Source organism: Canis lupus, chromosome 11, assembly GCF_048164855.1.
Source record: "Canis lupus baileyi chromosome 11, mCanLup2.hap1, whole genome shotgun sequence".
Lineage (NCBI taxonomy): Eukaryota > Metazoa > Chordata > Mammalia > Carnivora > Canidae > Canis > Canis lupus.
Window position 1 is genome coordinate 7,917,351 of NC_132848.1, and position 15,793 is coordinate 7,933,143.

General features: G+C 53.8%; 1 protein-coding gene across 4 annotated transcripts in view; it reads right to left on the reverse strand.

Moving 5' to 3' along the window:
* Window positions 1-15,793, reverse strand: part of PPM1H (protein phosphatase, Mg2+/Mn2+ dependent 1H) — a 253,772-nt gene that overhangs the window by 40,992 nt on the left and 196,987 nt on the right. For 3 of the 4 annotated variants that reach the window (XM_072843062.1, XM_072843065.1, XM_072843064.1), the window contains exons 7-8: window positions 4,895-4,958; window positions 2,022-2,129 (exon numbers count right to left, since the gene is read on the reverse strand). In XM_072843062.1, the coding sequence (XP_072699163.1) occupies window positions 2,022-2,129; window positions 4,895-4,958 (172 nt within the window). Of the gene's footprint in view, window positions 1-1,181; window positions 1,419-2,021; window positions 2,130-4,894; window positions 4,959-15,793 lie in introns of those variants that run through there. The other variant, XM_072843063.1, reaches the window with a different exon arrangement.

A 15,793-nucleotide genomic window follows, 5' to 3' on the forward strand; every position in this document is an offset into this window, starting at 1 on the left:
AGACCCTAAAGAACCACCTGCCCTGCTCACCGGCCTGCCGATGGGGTGGGCCTAGGCGGCTGTGTGGGCCCCTCGATGGCTCTGGAGTGGACAAGCTGAAGGGGCAGCTTATGGGCTGGGAAGTCACTTGTGGCCTAGTATAAAGAGCGAGCTGGAGCAATGAGCTTCCTCTCTGGTAACCCGGAATTGGGGGAGTGAGACTGGGCTGATGGGTAGCAGACACGTATGGAACATGTCTGGGCATAACACCTTCATGAACGGAACAGACCCCCACTGTTGAGGCTCTCTGGGGGGCCTTGATGCCACAGCACCTGGCTGTTCAGGGGGCCTCCTGCACACACCACGAATACCTCTTCTAAGATGATTACGGCAAACACCTCCTCCTTTGAGTTAGCCTGAATGGGCCAGGGTTCCCTCCAACAAAAAGAGCCTTTGATAAAACAGCACCTACCCTTGGGAAGGGCCTGCCCATGGAGTTCTATTTAAACGCTGTGGGCATTTCCAGGGCAAGACATTGCTTTAAAAGGTAATTACACAGAATGCAAACACCATGGGTTCCTGACTCACCGTCCCTGGCTCCCCTCTGGCGTCAAACTGGGGAAAGGTCAAGCTCTCTCCCTCAACCCCTGTGGCATGCAGCCAGCGGAGGTCATGTGACACAGTTCTGGCCAGTGAGACGCAAGTGAGTAGCTGCTGGGCCAGACGGGCTGCCCGCCTCCTCCTTCCCACCTCTGCTGGAAATGCGATGCCTAGCGCACCTGCCACCACCTTGCAGCCGCGAAGGAAAAGTCAGCGACGCAGAGGCCCAGCCCCGGCACACCGGGGGGATCGCCAACACTAGCTGCCACCCACGCCCAGCCTCCTCGTTAACGTCAAAGAAAATATACCCATAACCCACTATGACTTAGATTCCTCTACGACTTAGAAGCAAAACGTTTACTAAAGATATGCCCTGGGGCAGCCCCAGTGGCCCAGCGGTTTAGCGCCGCCTGCAGCCCAGGGCGTGATCCTGGAGACCCAGGATCAAGTCCCATGTCAGGCTCCCTGCGTGGAGCCTGCTTCTCCCTCTGCCTGTGTCTCGCCCCCCCACCCCCGCCTCTGTGTCTCTCATGAATAAATAAAATATTAAAAATAAATAAATAAATAAATAATAAAGATACGCCCTGAAGTAGAACTGGACATTGTTTCCCATATCATCAGAAAAGTGTTTTTTTTTTTTTTCTGACAATCAGTTGTAGGTGAGGAAAAACATTTTTTTCAACCAAAAAACAGGATTTGTCTTTCCAGTTAACTTCTCTCAACACCAGCTGAAGGCTATGAGTTATACAGGCGATTAGGGTGCGAGAGGGGATAAGGCATCTACACCAACAACCGCACGATGAGACAGAAAGTGGGATGGATTTTCCAGACCTGAGGATCTGTGGAGAGACAGAGGCTACTTCTGGTGGGGAAGGGAAGTCTCCACAGGAGAAGCGTGTGAGATTAACCCTAGATGGGAAAAGACTGATAATCTGGATGTTTGGGGCCGGGGAGGAGAGGCATTGTGGTCAGGAGCTGTGGGAAACTCAAGGTCAGGCGCAGGAAGGCCACAGCAAGTTCTTCCTGGCCTGCTCGGGGGGAACAGGGGCCAAACTTTTGGTCTAGAAAGTCCGACCAAATTCTAACAAGCCTTAAATGCCAGCTGAAGGAGTCTGGGCGTTGTTCTCATAGCCACGGGCTGTGGTTTCTGAGCCAACAGGAGTCAGTACCTGTTTGGGAACACCTGCCTGATGACATGATGTGGAATGGCCTGGGCGGCGGCGGGGAAGCGCCAGGGGCCTCTGCACCTATCTGGGGAGGGAGTGGGGACAGTAGGAACCAGGAGAGTCAATGTGAGAATGAACACAGTGGGAGAAAGAAACCCCGTAGACGTACATGTGACCCAAGTTGGCTACTGCCGGGTTATGGGGCACGAGTCACAGAAGGAACAATGCAGAAAATATATCATTGCACAAAACAGAAACAAAAACCTCACGTGGTACCTCTGGAGCTGAAGACAGGAATGGTTTTATGTAGATGTTGGAGTCGTGCACCTTCAGGTCATGGTCCCCAAGTCCCCTGGTCACTCCAATAGTTGCCATCACCCGGGCCTAGGAGCATAAGCAGAGGGCCATCAGAAACACTCACACATACAGAGGAAGCCTTCCCGTCAAAACGTGGCTGCCACAGGCTAAGAGGAAGCGTTTATTTTCCAATTCCTTCTGTGCCTCTCCGTGCCCCTTGCTACTAACTCACGTGGGCAGCTGCTTCCAAGGAAGGGCTCACCGAGATCACTTAAGTACTTAAGGGAGTGGGTTTTCTACCAATTACCCTAAGTTCAACGGCTTGCTGCTGTCTCTTCTCCGCTTTCTTTTGTAGAGACCAGAAGGAAGGGTAACCAGGAAACCAAATCCAACACATGTATCGTGTCTATAGCTACTGCAATCGGTTCAAATCAAATCCAACACACCCATCACCCATCCGTCTGTCCGTCTGTGATCCACCCACCCCACATCAGCTCATCCCTGAGAGGCTCTAGTAAAAGATGTAAAAAAGGGAGGGGCAGCTCCCACCCTCCCGGAGCTCACGGAGTATATACTTCATGGCCACAGAAAAGATACCCTTTACAGCTCTGCAGCCCGGCCTGCTAACATCCCCACAACTTCCCTCTGGGGGGAAAGGAACAAAATGTCACTTTGTTATAACTACACAGAGACCTCACCGCCTGTGCTTTCTCTAAACAGTTTAGTTTTCCTGATGCTTTAAGGAAATCAAGGAAATTGTACTATTATACTGATGCCTAACCAGTCAGCCTAACTATCTCCTAAATATCCACTGCGATCTGACTCACCCAAACATTCCCTGAGCGCCTACTGTGCGCAGAAACATGCTGTGGGGGCAAACGCCCCAGGACTTGTCCCTGATATAAAGGAACTTGTGAGGGGAGATAAGGGGTGCACGTCTCACCGATGATATGTAACATGTGGCCGAGTGCTGAAAGGCACAACAGCCATGGGCTAGAGGAGATCAGAGGAGGTAAAAACTCTGCTGAGAAAGTTTCCTGGAGGTGGTGCCACCATACGTTTGTGCAAAAGGATGGGTGGCACTGAGACAGGTAAGCTCAGAGGGGTGGCGTGGAAGTCCTTCTGGGTGGAATGGAGCCCAATGGCCCACCCACCCCAGATCGTCAGCAAAGTATCCAGGGTAGTGTCACGGTGCCAAGACCCGGGCCTGAAGCCTCACTCTATTCTTTGGGTCATAAGAGTAACTTACAAATGCTAAAAAACATTACAACCCAAAACGTTATCCTGTTTTCCCAAAAAAGGCTATGGATTTTGGAGCTCGTTTGGATCGTTTTGGAGAAGACAGGCAGGTGTGCAGAAATGAAACCATTGAAAGATTTTTTTTTTTTTTAAAGGCAAGTGTCAAAGGGGGTGAGAGGCAGGCAGGTGACGTGAAGCCTGGTGACCCCTGGTCAGGCGGGCCGCAGCTGGGGGCTGTGCTGGGGAGCGGCGGTGGCTCCTACGAGCGAGCAAGTGTTCAACTCTAGACGCAAAAACTCTGACTCCCCTGCGGCCCTTCTGCTCTCCCCACTGCAGTGGCAGCTTCTCTGGCTGGAAAAGCACAGGTGGGCGTTCTAGTCCAAAGAAATCTGATGTTTCTGCTAGTTACTGAACTTGTTTACAAAGTATGTAGGTGTTACCCACACAAATCCTGAAGAGCATTGGCAGGAATAGAATGAGAAGTTAACGGCTGTGGAAGTCTTAGGAAACTTCTGGGTAGGTGTGTGCAGACAGGAGAGAGAACACCCCTGGAACGGATCGAGACAGAACCGACAGTGTGGCGGCTGTAAACATTTCTCGAGAAATCCCGGATCCCCCGACGGGGGATCCTGTGCTGCTGTACCATGGAGCAAGCCTGGAACAGCTTGGAGCCACGGTGGCTTTTAACTAGGCCCTCAGGTCCGGTGACACAAGTCGCCAGCTGCCCGTCACGGACCCATCAAGCCCTAGTCATCTGAAATGCCGGAGGAACGTGATGTGCCCGTGACACGGACATGGGCTGCACTGGGCAAGGCCTGGCGCCCTTCAGGCCTACTCTGATCATCCTCTAAGGGCCATCAGTCCCTCTCCCTCGGGCACGGGGGAAGCACACTAGACACCGCCGAAAAGTCCGAGTAATACTTCCGCATTTACTGGGGGCCCGTGTGGGCCAGGTACCGGCGGGCAGGTGCTAGGGGTACAAAGATCACAGGAGGTGGCTCTGGGCTTACTGGGACTCACTGGGTGGTCCTGAGATCTCGGCCCCACAGGGGCTAGAGCGGCAGGCCCAGGTCGCTGGGCTGAGGGTGTGCGTTGCCACATCATCCCTGACACCCCGGACACCGACAGTTGGGACAGCGTCCCTTCCTGGCGGGATGGGGAGGTTTCCACGAACCGGGCAAAGGTCCTTTGAAAAATGATCCCTACTCGGAAGCTCAGGTTTCATTCCCTACCGGCCCCTTGCACGGCAATCACAGCTACTGAGCCCAAACCGCGGCCCGTGTGCTCGCTCATACGCGTGCGTGCAGGTCACCTCGCAGCCTCGGAGCCTCGGCCACTGGCTGATGCTAATAGTAGCCTCGTGGCTTGTCGTGGCCAACATGGGGGCGTGATGCCCGGGCCTGCGGTCACGCTCAGCTCTGGACTCCGGGACGTGGCATGTCATTTGCACAAACCCCACCTGCAACCCTGGGGCTCAGCAATTGCCTCCCCCACCCCCCCAGCCCCTTGGTCGAGGCAGGAGGAAGGAAGGTGATATTCATTCTTCCAGCTGTCGAGGCTGTGGGAGGGGGGCCTTGTGCCCTCGGTCCTGGGGAGGGGGGGGCCAAGCCTACCTTCTTGCCTTCTCCGTATATGAGGGGAAACTTCAAGTCATCATCCTCGATGGTTTTGTATGCCCTGTAGGGGGATAGACAACATTTTAAAAAAACAAAAAGAAAAAGGTTTGCTCTCACTTAGCGCCCCGCTGCCCTGACACCGGCGGCTGAGTGCTCCACGGTCCCCGACGCTCCGTCACGCAGTGCGCTGCCACCCTCTGTTCCCCGAGGTGCTCTTCCTTCGGAATCGCGTGGGTGTACGCAAAACGACAAGCCAGGAACCGTCAACCCAGTGCTTGCTCGCAGAGGGACAGAATAAGGCGGTCTGATCATAAGGAGCAGGAAGGGGGACGGTGGGGTGTTGTCCTGCGCCCCAGGAAGTGCCCCGGCAGCACTGACAAGGGTCTTGCCATTGATCCAAGGCCAAGACGGATGGGGCGTGAAAGGGCTCCGCGAGCCAGGCCTGCCCTTCGGGGGTTGTTACCCCCAAGCAGCCTTGTGCTGCGATGGCTGGAGAAGGAGCACTTGGAGCCTGTTTGACCTCGCTGTGATATTCAAGGTTGGCAGAAAGTTCTTTGTTTCGCAACAGCTATTCAGTGGTCCTTCGACATACATGGGAGGAAAAGCCGGTTTATGCTTCGGTGGCTGATCCTGGACGTGGCTGCCCAGGTGCCACTACCCACAGCAGAGGCTGGCCCGGCTAAGCCCGGGCTAACCCCAGGGAGGAAATGAAATCCACGTCCAGCAGTTCTGCTCGTGAGAAGTTAAAAAGCAAGCAGCAAAGGAACAGGGCACTGGATGTCTAAGTGTACCACCCCTGGGCAAGCAGCTCCACCTTGTCTGGTCTCAGTTTCCCCATCTGTAAAATGAGGAGAGCCACATAGGATGTAAAGCACTTGGCACGGAGCCTGGCACTTAGCAAGCGCTCACGTAGTCATGCCGATCACTAATGCTCCATAGATACCCAAACCTTGACACAGAGCTCCCCTCTCTGCAGGATGGGGCCAGAACCACCTCCAAGGAGTATTAGGGGCACCAAGTAGAACCTGGGGTAGCTTCTACTAGGTGGGGTGCTCGAAACGAGGTGCTTCTCTAAAATAACGTCCACTGAGCACATGGAGAAAACTAATTTGTGTAACGAGCTTCCAATCCCGGCGATACACGGAGGTACCTTGGAAGTGAACCTGCCATCAAGTTGACGGAAGCTCTTGGTATACGAAAGAACGCGCCCCGGTTCAAAGAGAGTTCAACCCGAAAGCTAACGCAGGGCCAGCTTTAGTTTCTGGGAAATTATTTAGGTCAACTGTTCCCTCCCGAGGGGATTGGTGAAGATTTGGCACAGGATGTGCCTGGGCCCGTGTTCGGCCTCGGGCGGCCGGGTGAACCTGCCTGGGCCTCAGGATCCTCATTTGTCAGAGAGGAGACCCGAGGCGTACCCGCGCGGCCTGGTGAACGTGCCCAGCTCAGGGGTCTGTGGCTCGGGCCCGGCACGCGCCGAGAGCTTGCCCAGCTGCTGGCACCGCCCTCACGTGCGCCCCGAGGTGCTCCAGGAATCCCAGTCGCAGAAAAAGAACTGTCCTGGGGCAGCCTGGGTGGCCCAGGGCCTGATCCTGTGGACCCGGGATCGAGTCCCCCGTCGGGCTCCCTGCATGGAGCCTGCTTCTCCCTCTGCCTGGGTCTCTGCCTCTCTGTGTAACAATCAAAATCAATCGGGCAACTAGCTTAGCCCTCAAGGTGACCGACTATGGGGCTCAATGGATGGGGGGACACGGCCCGAGAGCAGTGGGCAGGAGCAGGGCTTGGGGACGGCCAGACTCCGAGAAGCGGGGACGGGAGACACAGCCGGAGAGGGACTGGGCTCTGAAGACCCCACAGGAGTCGGGGATTAAACGGGAGGCTGCAGGCAGAAGCTGCAGCATCGGTGACTGAAGTTACTCGGGGCTCGGCCGGGACGGGCCGAGAGGGCAGCCCGCGAGCTCCCCGCAGGTCCCCGGAGGCTCGGGGCACAGAGCCCCGGCCCCGCCAAGCCGCTCTCCACAGCTCTCAGAGATGCCCGCTCACCTTGGCCTGGTCATCTACGGGCCCAGCGCAGGCTCTCGTACTTTAGTTGCTAGTTTTTCATCTTTGAAAACAACAAAAATAGGAAAACTAACAACGGCGACTCTGGAAAAAGGCTTATTCTGCTCCTGCCGTCGCTGGCCTTCGGTCAGGGAAGCGGCCTCCCGCGGGCGGTGCCGGCAGGCGGCAAGGTGGACGGCCCTGAGCAAGCGCGAGCCCCGCCTCGGCCCCTGGGCGTCTGGGCCCAGGCATCACGGAGAGGCCGGGGGCTTCCTGCCACGCGTGGGGTCCGGCGTCACGGAGACAGAATGAGGCCCTCAAGACTTTGAACTGGTAGCTTGACTCAAGTCCGGATAAATTCCCTCAAAGCACTATGGCATAGTGGGCGGGGTGTGGGGTGATGGGTGACGGGCACTGGGTGTTAAGCTATATGTTGGCAAATCGAACTCCAATAAAAAATTTTTTTAAAAAACCACAAAAACGGGGATCCCTGGGTGGCTCAGCGGTTTAGCACCTGCCTTGGGCCCAGGGTGTGATCCTGGAGACCCGGGATCGAGTCCCATGTTGGGCTCCCTGCATGGAGCCTGCTTTTCCCTCCTCCTTTGTCTCTGTCCGCACCCCCCCTCTCTCTATGAATAATAAATAAATAAATCTTAAAAAAAAAGTATGTTAAAAAAAAAAATCCCACAAAGCACCACCACAGTGCTGACTTATGGGCCGCACGTGGGGCGGGCTGCTGAGTCGGAAAGTGGCGCTCGGGTGGCCCACCTGACCGGAGGAGACTGAGGCTCAGAGAGGGCAGGTCACTCTCCCGGGATCACACACACCTGAGCGGCCTGAAGCAACACACCGAAGCATCGGGACGTCAGGGCTCGGCTCTGGTGCTTCTCGCTCTGGTTGGAAAATCTGAAATGAGACCGTGTCTGCCTGCCTGTCGGGGAGAAAAGCAGGCACCGGAGGAAGAACAGGTGTCTTTGGCAAAGGACAGAAGGGAATTTTCTGGGGGGGGGGGTAGCAAAAGAACAAAAGGGGACGGCATGGGGAGCAGGGAGGCACCGGTGGGCGTCCTCGGGCCTGCGGGTGCAGGAGGCTGCAGAGTGCGACAGGGTCCCGCCCCAGGACAGCGGGCCTCTCATGCATGGGTTTGCAGCTCGGGGGCCTCCCGTTTTTCTTTCCTTTTCTTTTCTTTTCTTTTTTTTCTTTTCAAGATTTATTTATTTATTCATGAGAGACACAGAGAGAGAGGCCGAGGCAGAAGCAGGCTCCATGCAGGGAGCCCGACGTGGGACTCGATCCTGGGACCCCAGGATCACACCCTAGGCCGAAGGCAGGTGCTAAACCACTGAGCCACTGGGGCTGCCCTCTTTTTTTTTTTTTTTTTAAGATTTTGATTTATTTATTTACGGGAGACACACACACACAGAGAGAGAGAGGCAGAGACACAGGAAGAGGGAGAAGCAGGCTCCATGCAGGAAGCCCGACGTGGGACTCGATCCCGGGACCCAGGGTCACAGCCAGAGCCCCCCAGCGCCCTGCCTCCCCTGCTCCTACCCACTTGCAGGCCTGCCTGCTGTTGATCCCGCATCACAGCCCGTGTCAGGCTGTGGGCCTCACCGCCCTCCTCAGCCGCGGGGCCGCAAGGGAAGGACGGCAGTTCGAAGCCTGAGCCCCCCGGGGCGGGGGGGCACTGGGGAGCATGACTATAGACAATACCAAGGCCTTCCTACCAGGTCTCATGAGCTCACAAACCCTGACTGAATTGAAAAACTCCAAAAACTCAATTCCTCCCTAGTCTTCACGACACCGTCACGGTGCATATGCAGAGAGCATATTCAGAGAATTACTTGTAACAAGAAAGTGAAACTGAAAGGCTTACGAAAGATTTTTCAGAATTACTCTAATTTGGGGTCAATCCTTAATGAATATTTATGAGGCCAACTGATGGAAGGATGGGGGGGGGGGTAAAAAAAAAATCGAGGCTTAAAGAGAGCTGGATTCAAGGGCTTTCCCCAAGCAGAGGCCAGTTTCATTAAGCGGAGTTGTTTCCATCAAACAGGTTTTTGGAAAGTAAGGGTTTTCCACCGCGACACTGATTTTGCAAAGCCGAGGAGCGAGGCTCGGCTGGTTCCCGGGGCTGCACGGCAGTGCGGGTGCCCTTCCTGGGCCGACACCCGTCACGCGGGTCCCCAGCGGCTGCCCCGGGTGGACGGTGCTGGCAGTCACCGTCCTGGGTGCCTGGGGACACCAGCTGCTTCTACCTGGGGGAACAGCCCCGGGAATCCTGACACCCCTGCAGCCGCTGGCGTGTTCCAAGCCCCCCAACTCCCAAGGCCGAGGGGCGTCCCTTGCCCTTCCTGGAGGCTTGCTGCCCCCAGGGCCACCCTACCCCCTGGCTCGACTCCCCACCGGCACGGTGCTCTCCCAACCCCCCTGATGGCCGCGGCCTGGGTTCGCAGCCGGCTTCCCCCTCTTCTCCCCAACGTTATCCTCAGTAATTTGATTTGTGTGGGGGATGCTTCTGGAATCCAGGCCTGGTAACTCCCAACCTACTTCCTGATGACCGTCCTGTGGCTCCCCGGGCCCCTGGTCACACGGGCTCTGCTGCAAGGACAGCCTCTCCTTGGAGCTCCCCCACCCCCCTGGGCCCTCTGGCCACTGTCCCCATGGGTCCTGCAGCCCTAAGTCATCCAGGCCGCACAGATGCCCCAGGCAGCCTCCGCTTGGGACAGCTCTTCCCAATACACCTCTTGCTGGCAGCCCAGACCTCCTCCCCTGCTTGACCCTCTAAGGGGACAGAAACCACAGGAGTTGAGTGTTTGGTTGGCTGACATCCCACCAGATGCCATCAGGTCCCCTGCCTTGGCTGCCACCACCTCCTCCATTGCATCTACCTAGGTGACAGTGGATGGTGCTGGGACCAGGGGGACAGCAGGAAAGGTGCTGGAACCTGCTCAGTTTTGTCCTTTATCTGTATTCTCAGAGCAACCAGAGTAATTATTTTAAAATGTCAGGGAGCGTCATTACCTTACTCTAACCCCCCATCGGTTTCCCCAGCCTCCTCTAAATAAAAGCCAAGCACTGAAAGCACTTTAACATCGGGGGCCTCCCCGACATTTCCTACTCCCCTTCGCTGCTCCCTGCCTGCCCTAACTCGGGAAGCTCCTTCCTTCCTTCCTTCCTTCCTTCCTTCCTTCCTTCCTTCCTTCCTTCCTTCCTTCCTTCCTTCCTTCCTTCCTTCCTTCCTTCCTTCCTTCCTTCCTTCCTTCCTTCCTTCCTTCCTTCCTTCCTTCCTTCCTTCCTTCCTTCCTTCCTTCCTTCCTTCCTTCCTTCCTTCCTTCCTTCCTTCCTTCCTTCCTTCCTTCCTTCCTTCCTTCCTTCCTTCCTTCCTTCCTTCCTTCCTTCCTTCCTTCCTTCCTTCCTTCCTTCCTTCCTTCCTTCCTTCCTTCCTTCCTTCCTTCCTTCCTTCCTTCCTTCCTTCCTTCCTTCCTTCCTTCCTTCCTTCCTTCCTTCCTTCCTTCCTTCCTTCCTTCCTTCCTTCCTTCCTTCCTTCCTTCCTTCCTTCCTTCCTTCCTTCCTTCCTTCCGTGTGTCTCCTCTGTTGCTCCCCTGCACCCCCGGCCCGCGTAGGTCCTGGGGGGACAGGGATTTTCATCCTGCCACCCGCGGCATCCCGGGTATGAAGGAGGTGCCAAGGTGCAACGGGGCCGGCAAGCATCTGAGGGTGCGGGCAAACCGAGGAAGGCCGCCCAGGCAGGGGCACTATCCCTCCTTGTGGTTTCTTGTCCTACGCAGATTTACAAAACAAAGACTGGGTGCCGGGCACTGAGGGGGGCACTTGATGGGATGAGCACTGGGTGTTATGCTATATGTTGGCAAATTGAACACCAATAAAAAATAAATTAAAAAACAAGCAAACAAAAAACCAAAAAACAAAAGCAAAGGGCTTTCTGATTTCCCCCGACTGCTTTCTGGATCTCCTTTCTGGATCTCCTGCTGCCGCTGCTCACCCACCTCACCCAGGGCAGGTGCGCCCCCCGCCTGGCTGGCTGCGTGCGGCCCTTGCGACTGCTAGACACCTGCTGGGGACACCAGCGCTCCCGAGGCCCCAGCCGGCCCCGCCTATGTCCCTCCGAGGGCTCCTCTGGGACAACACCTCTCGTCTCAGTGTCAGTTTTGTCATTGTTCCCAGACAAAGGTTTGCTTGTGTTTGCAGGCTGGCCGAGCGGCGGCCTGCTAGCCCATCTCCCACCACCATGTCTCTCTTAATTCACAATCCTCACCCTTCACCTTAAGATTCCCCATTGGCTTTCCATAGAAAATAGACCCCAACAATAAGGCCCTGTGAGATCTGATCTTTGCACGCTGCTCTGACATCTTTTATCCTTCCACTTTTTTTTTTTTAAAGAATTTTTAAAAGAGATTTAAAAAAAATTATTGATTTGAGAGAGAGTGAGCACGAGAAAGCACAAGCAGAGGGGACGAGTAGAGGGGGAAGCCGACTCCCTGCTGAGCAGGGAACCCGATGTGGGACTTGATCCCAGGACGCTGGGATCGTGAGCCAAGCTGAAGGCATGGAGCCATGCAGGAGCCCTCCACTAGGCTCCCCGAAGCTAGTAGTTTCCTTGCCGTCTCTTTACAGGGCCTCGGTGGGCCCTCTGCCTGGGGCTGCCCTCCCCTGGGCCTCCCCCCTGGCTCCTGGGCCCGCTCAGCCTTCTTGGACTGCTCCTGGCCACCGCGCTTCAGCTCTCCCTGGGCTTGCACAGCACAGTCTGAAACTACCTATTTATATGATTTGTGTTTACTTGTTTCTTGTCCCCTGACCCCTGGCCCCAGCACATTAGTCCAACAAAGGCAGGCACTTTCCCCTTATTCGTGGCCAAATCCTCCTGTCTACGACTGTGCAGGCACATCGTGGACGTGAAGCAGATACTAGCTAAAGACATAACAAAGTCTTGGCTTCCCCATTCATTTTGCCTTAATTGGTAAGCTTTTTTTATGGCTGAGATTCAGGGCCAAGTCCTGTCGGTGATACCCTGAACTTGTGTTTACTTCTTTACTTTAGAATTTTAGGTCCACCTTTACTACCGATATATAGTAGTACAGAGTCACAAAGCTATAAAAAATGGCATTTATGATCCTCTTGCCTATTACTTTCTCCTGACAATTCCTAAGTTCCACCTCCGGAACGGCAGGTGCTGTGCTGTTACGTGTTTCTCCAGGGTATATAGTGTTACCTCGACACATGTCTTCCATATTAACTTGCTAAGGCAAGTCTCCCATTGAGAAAATCCTTTTGTGTCTTTGCCAGATTGCTCCATTCCCAAGCTAGAGCCCCCACTTGGATGTCTTAACCCACAAGGCCAGGAACCCCAAAGTTCACACTTTGGCATCATCCACCAAGATCACTTCCCATGATCTTCTTTCTCTTCCAAATCAAGACCTTTCATTAGACTGAGGGACAGAAATACCACTCATTTCCCTAAGTCTTGATTCCCTTAGCGACACTTCAAAGTCATTTAAGAACAATGTGCCCCCTCTGGGACGGCCTAATCCCAACAGTCCGCTTGTAGGAGCCCAGTGACACACACCAGTGGGTCACATTCTTCCACTCGCTAACCTCTCCCCATGGCCTGGGATGCCTGTCCCTCCCCCGGGGGGCTCTCTTCCTAGATCCTCCCTTCCCTCTACTGGGATATATGAAAGAACACCAGGCCTGGGGTCAGAGGTTTTGAAGTCCCATCTCGGTCCTCGAGTGAACTAGCTGTGTGACCTTGGCAAAGTCCCTCAACCTCGCCAAATGTGCTTCTTCAGCTGGATTCTGCAGGAAAGGCTGCAAAGATTAATGCAAATACGGCTGAGAAGTCCTTTGTGAAGGATAAGAGGCTTTTTATCTCAACTGTGGCCGTGAAGGCCTTGGCAGTCTCGGTCTTTCTTCACTATGACGCAGAGCAGTAGCTGGTGAGCACACCCCCGCAGGAAAACCGCTTCTTGCTGAGCACCCAGGCCGCCCCAATTCATGCTTTTCCTACTGCTACGGAGGATATCAAAGCACAAAAGCCAGCGTCTGTGCACCTGTATTCAGAGAAGTCCATTGTTCTGCTCTAAGGTGAAGGATCAGAGACTCAGAAACCTCAGAGCCCGTAATCGACAGGGGATGCTTTGAGGTTGGCCTCAAACAGGCACAAAGGGAGCATTTCTCCCCCAGAGCGACAAGCCGAAATGCCCCTTCTGGGAGCAAAGTAAAAGGCACAAGAAGTCTCCTTTTGCTCATAGCGAACACCAAGTCTTGGACAGACACGGACACGCTGCACAGGGCCTGAGCAGGTTTGGATGGAGGATGGTGGGCAGAAGCGTCTAGGTCTCTGGTCCCCACATCTGCTTCCTACAGCCATATGTCAACAAAAGCTCGACTCCCCGGAGGCCGGGATGAACCACCACCTGGGCCTGGCTGGTCAGGAGCAGACACATGCCTGGAGCCCAAATGCCACTCATGGCTTTTAAGGGCTTGGCACGACCCCAACTCAGCAATTCATGGAATCCACAGAGGCTCTCCCCGGACCGGCCTCTCTCCACACCCACCCTGCCCAGACCTTCCTGGAAAAAGCAACAGAGTTGGCAGTCACCTCATGCTTCCTTTTGTCCTGCCAGCCATCTGTATTTTCAAAGGAATCAAAACCCAAAGCCACAGAGCAGTAAATGGAGGCCGCTTCCTGCTCCTGCCCTGCGACGGGCAGCCCACTCCGCCTTCACTGTGTGAATATCTGCATGTCTCCGTGAAAGCAACACAAGAATATTTTATATTTTATTACATCTTACTCTTATTTTTTAAGATCTTCCTCCAAGGGGGCCTTTTTTTTTCCCTCCTGGTTTCAAAGACTCCTAGTTAAGAAATCCCCCATTAGTTTCTTAAATTTGTCTTTGGATCAAATCTTAATATGCTGGAAAAATGTCACCAAACTGTCAGGGAGGAGGAATCTGAGGCAAGCCTAATGAAATCTGGAATAAGGATGAGAGGTGGCCGTTGGGGCGCAGGGTGAACTGGAAGAGGCTGAGAAACCACCCGCATCTACCCGGCAGTTGCAGGGTTGAGGAGGATCCTTTAACATCTCTGCCACAGGCTTGCCAGCACATAGCAGGCTTCCGTGATTTGTGAACCTACGTTTTGGGGGATGGGGTCATGCCTTGAGTCCCTGGATCCTGTGCTAGGAATGGTCATCAACTGGTTCCTGGGAAAGTTCCCTGTGCGGCCAAGGCTCTACAAACAAATGCTACCTTGTTTTCTCCTTTTGGTCCTTGGAGCATCATTGAAGTTATTTGAGGCCTGCAAGGCCCTGAGCTATATACTACATACGGGTTGACGTTCTCATGCTAACATAGTACAACAGTCTGGATTCGGTCTTAAATAATAAGCCAGAATTGTAAAAGCGTCCTGGATATTTGGCGCCACTAATGTGGAGGTGCAATGCTGCCTAGCTTGTGTACGTCCGGCTGTCTCTGACGAGAGAAACAGATGAAAGTGGGACCCTTTTGGCCATGGCTCCAGAAAACCTTCTCCATAATGGGGCCCAAACTCTGCTTCCTGCCTTTGCAGTTGCCCTTGACGTAATCCTCTGATTAAGAGACCCACACCCCGAGGGGAAAGGCCTACCTCTCCCCTCCGCATCACCAGCGTGCCTGCACCAGATCCTGCCCAGAATCTGCAAGCAGTAACCGTTCCTCGAATTTGGCTGAAGGACTCCTCCTCCTAACACCAAGTCTGTGGTGGGTAGCACAAGGCTTCAGAGCTTGCTCTCCTTACACTAGCCTGCTTGCTCGGGGCAAAGTCTATAGGCTTCGAGCAGGTTTGGATGGAGGATGGTGGGCAGAAGCATCTAGGTCTCTGGTCCCCACTTCTGCTCCCTGGAGGGGACTCCCCGGAGGCAGACCTTGTTAGCCTAGGATACACACAAACACATTTTGGAAACAATACTTATCCTTACCGGGTGATACACACGAAGATTTCCTTTTCTCCTTACGCTACTTAATTTGTTTAAAATGCTTATCTCCACATACTAAATTGCTTTCACAGCCACACTAATGGGTCCTTACCCAGAGGTGAAAATTTGCGTGAAGGAAGAGAACCTGCTCTTAGTAGCACCAAATCGGCAGCTCAGGCTTTGGCCAGATGAGAGCAGTAAGCTCTACTGGAATCATTCGGGAATGTTTCCTGAGCACCTGCTAAGTGCCAGGCACTAGCACAAGCACTGAGAATGTGGAGTTAAATAACACAGATACAGTCAGGGTTGTCTCTTAGCTCACGGGCCCAAGGTTAGGAGTGGAACAGGATTCACGGAGAAGATGCTGTGACTCAGTCTTTTGGAGATGAAATTGGTCATCCGTGTACATAAAACAGAACCGATAATATTTCAGGATAAAACATTCTGGATGACTTTTAGGGAAATTTCAGATTTAGAAATTATTTCTGATTCGGTATCCACTTGGTTGCATTAGCACTTGGCTAGGAAAGCTTTGTACTCTAATCAATAGCATTTAGATTTCCCAAAGGTTATGAATCACAGATCCTTATTTTATGAGCACACGCATGGTGGAATGATTTCTGCTTTCTTGGGGACCATTTATTCTGAGACAAACATGAATTTCTTTGACATTGGCCTTTGTATTGTATGAAACCAAGTCAATATATACAAATCAAGAAATAACCAAAACTGATCCCATATCCACGAATCGTGGAGAGACAATGGCAGATAGATTGTTCCCTGCAAAGAGGGTTTTACTGCAGAGGTCAGTTCCTCCAGCTCACAAACATTTCTCTCTTTGGACAAACGGATATTCGGATATTTGTACACGGGAGCACTAAGTC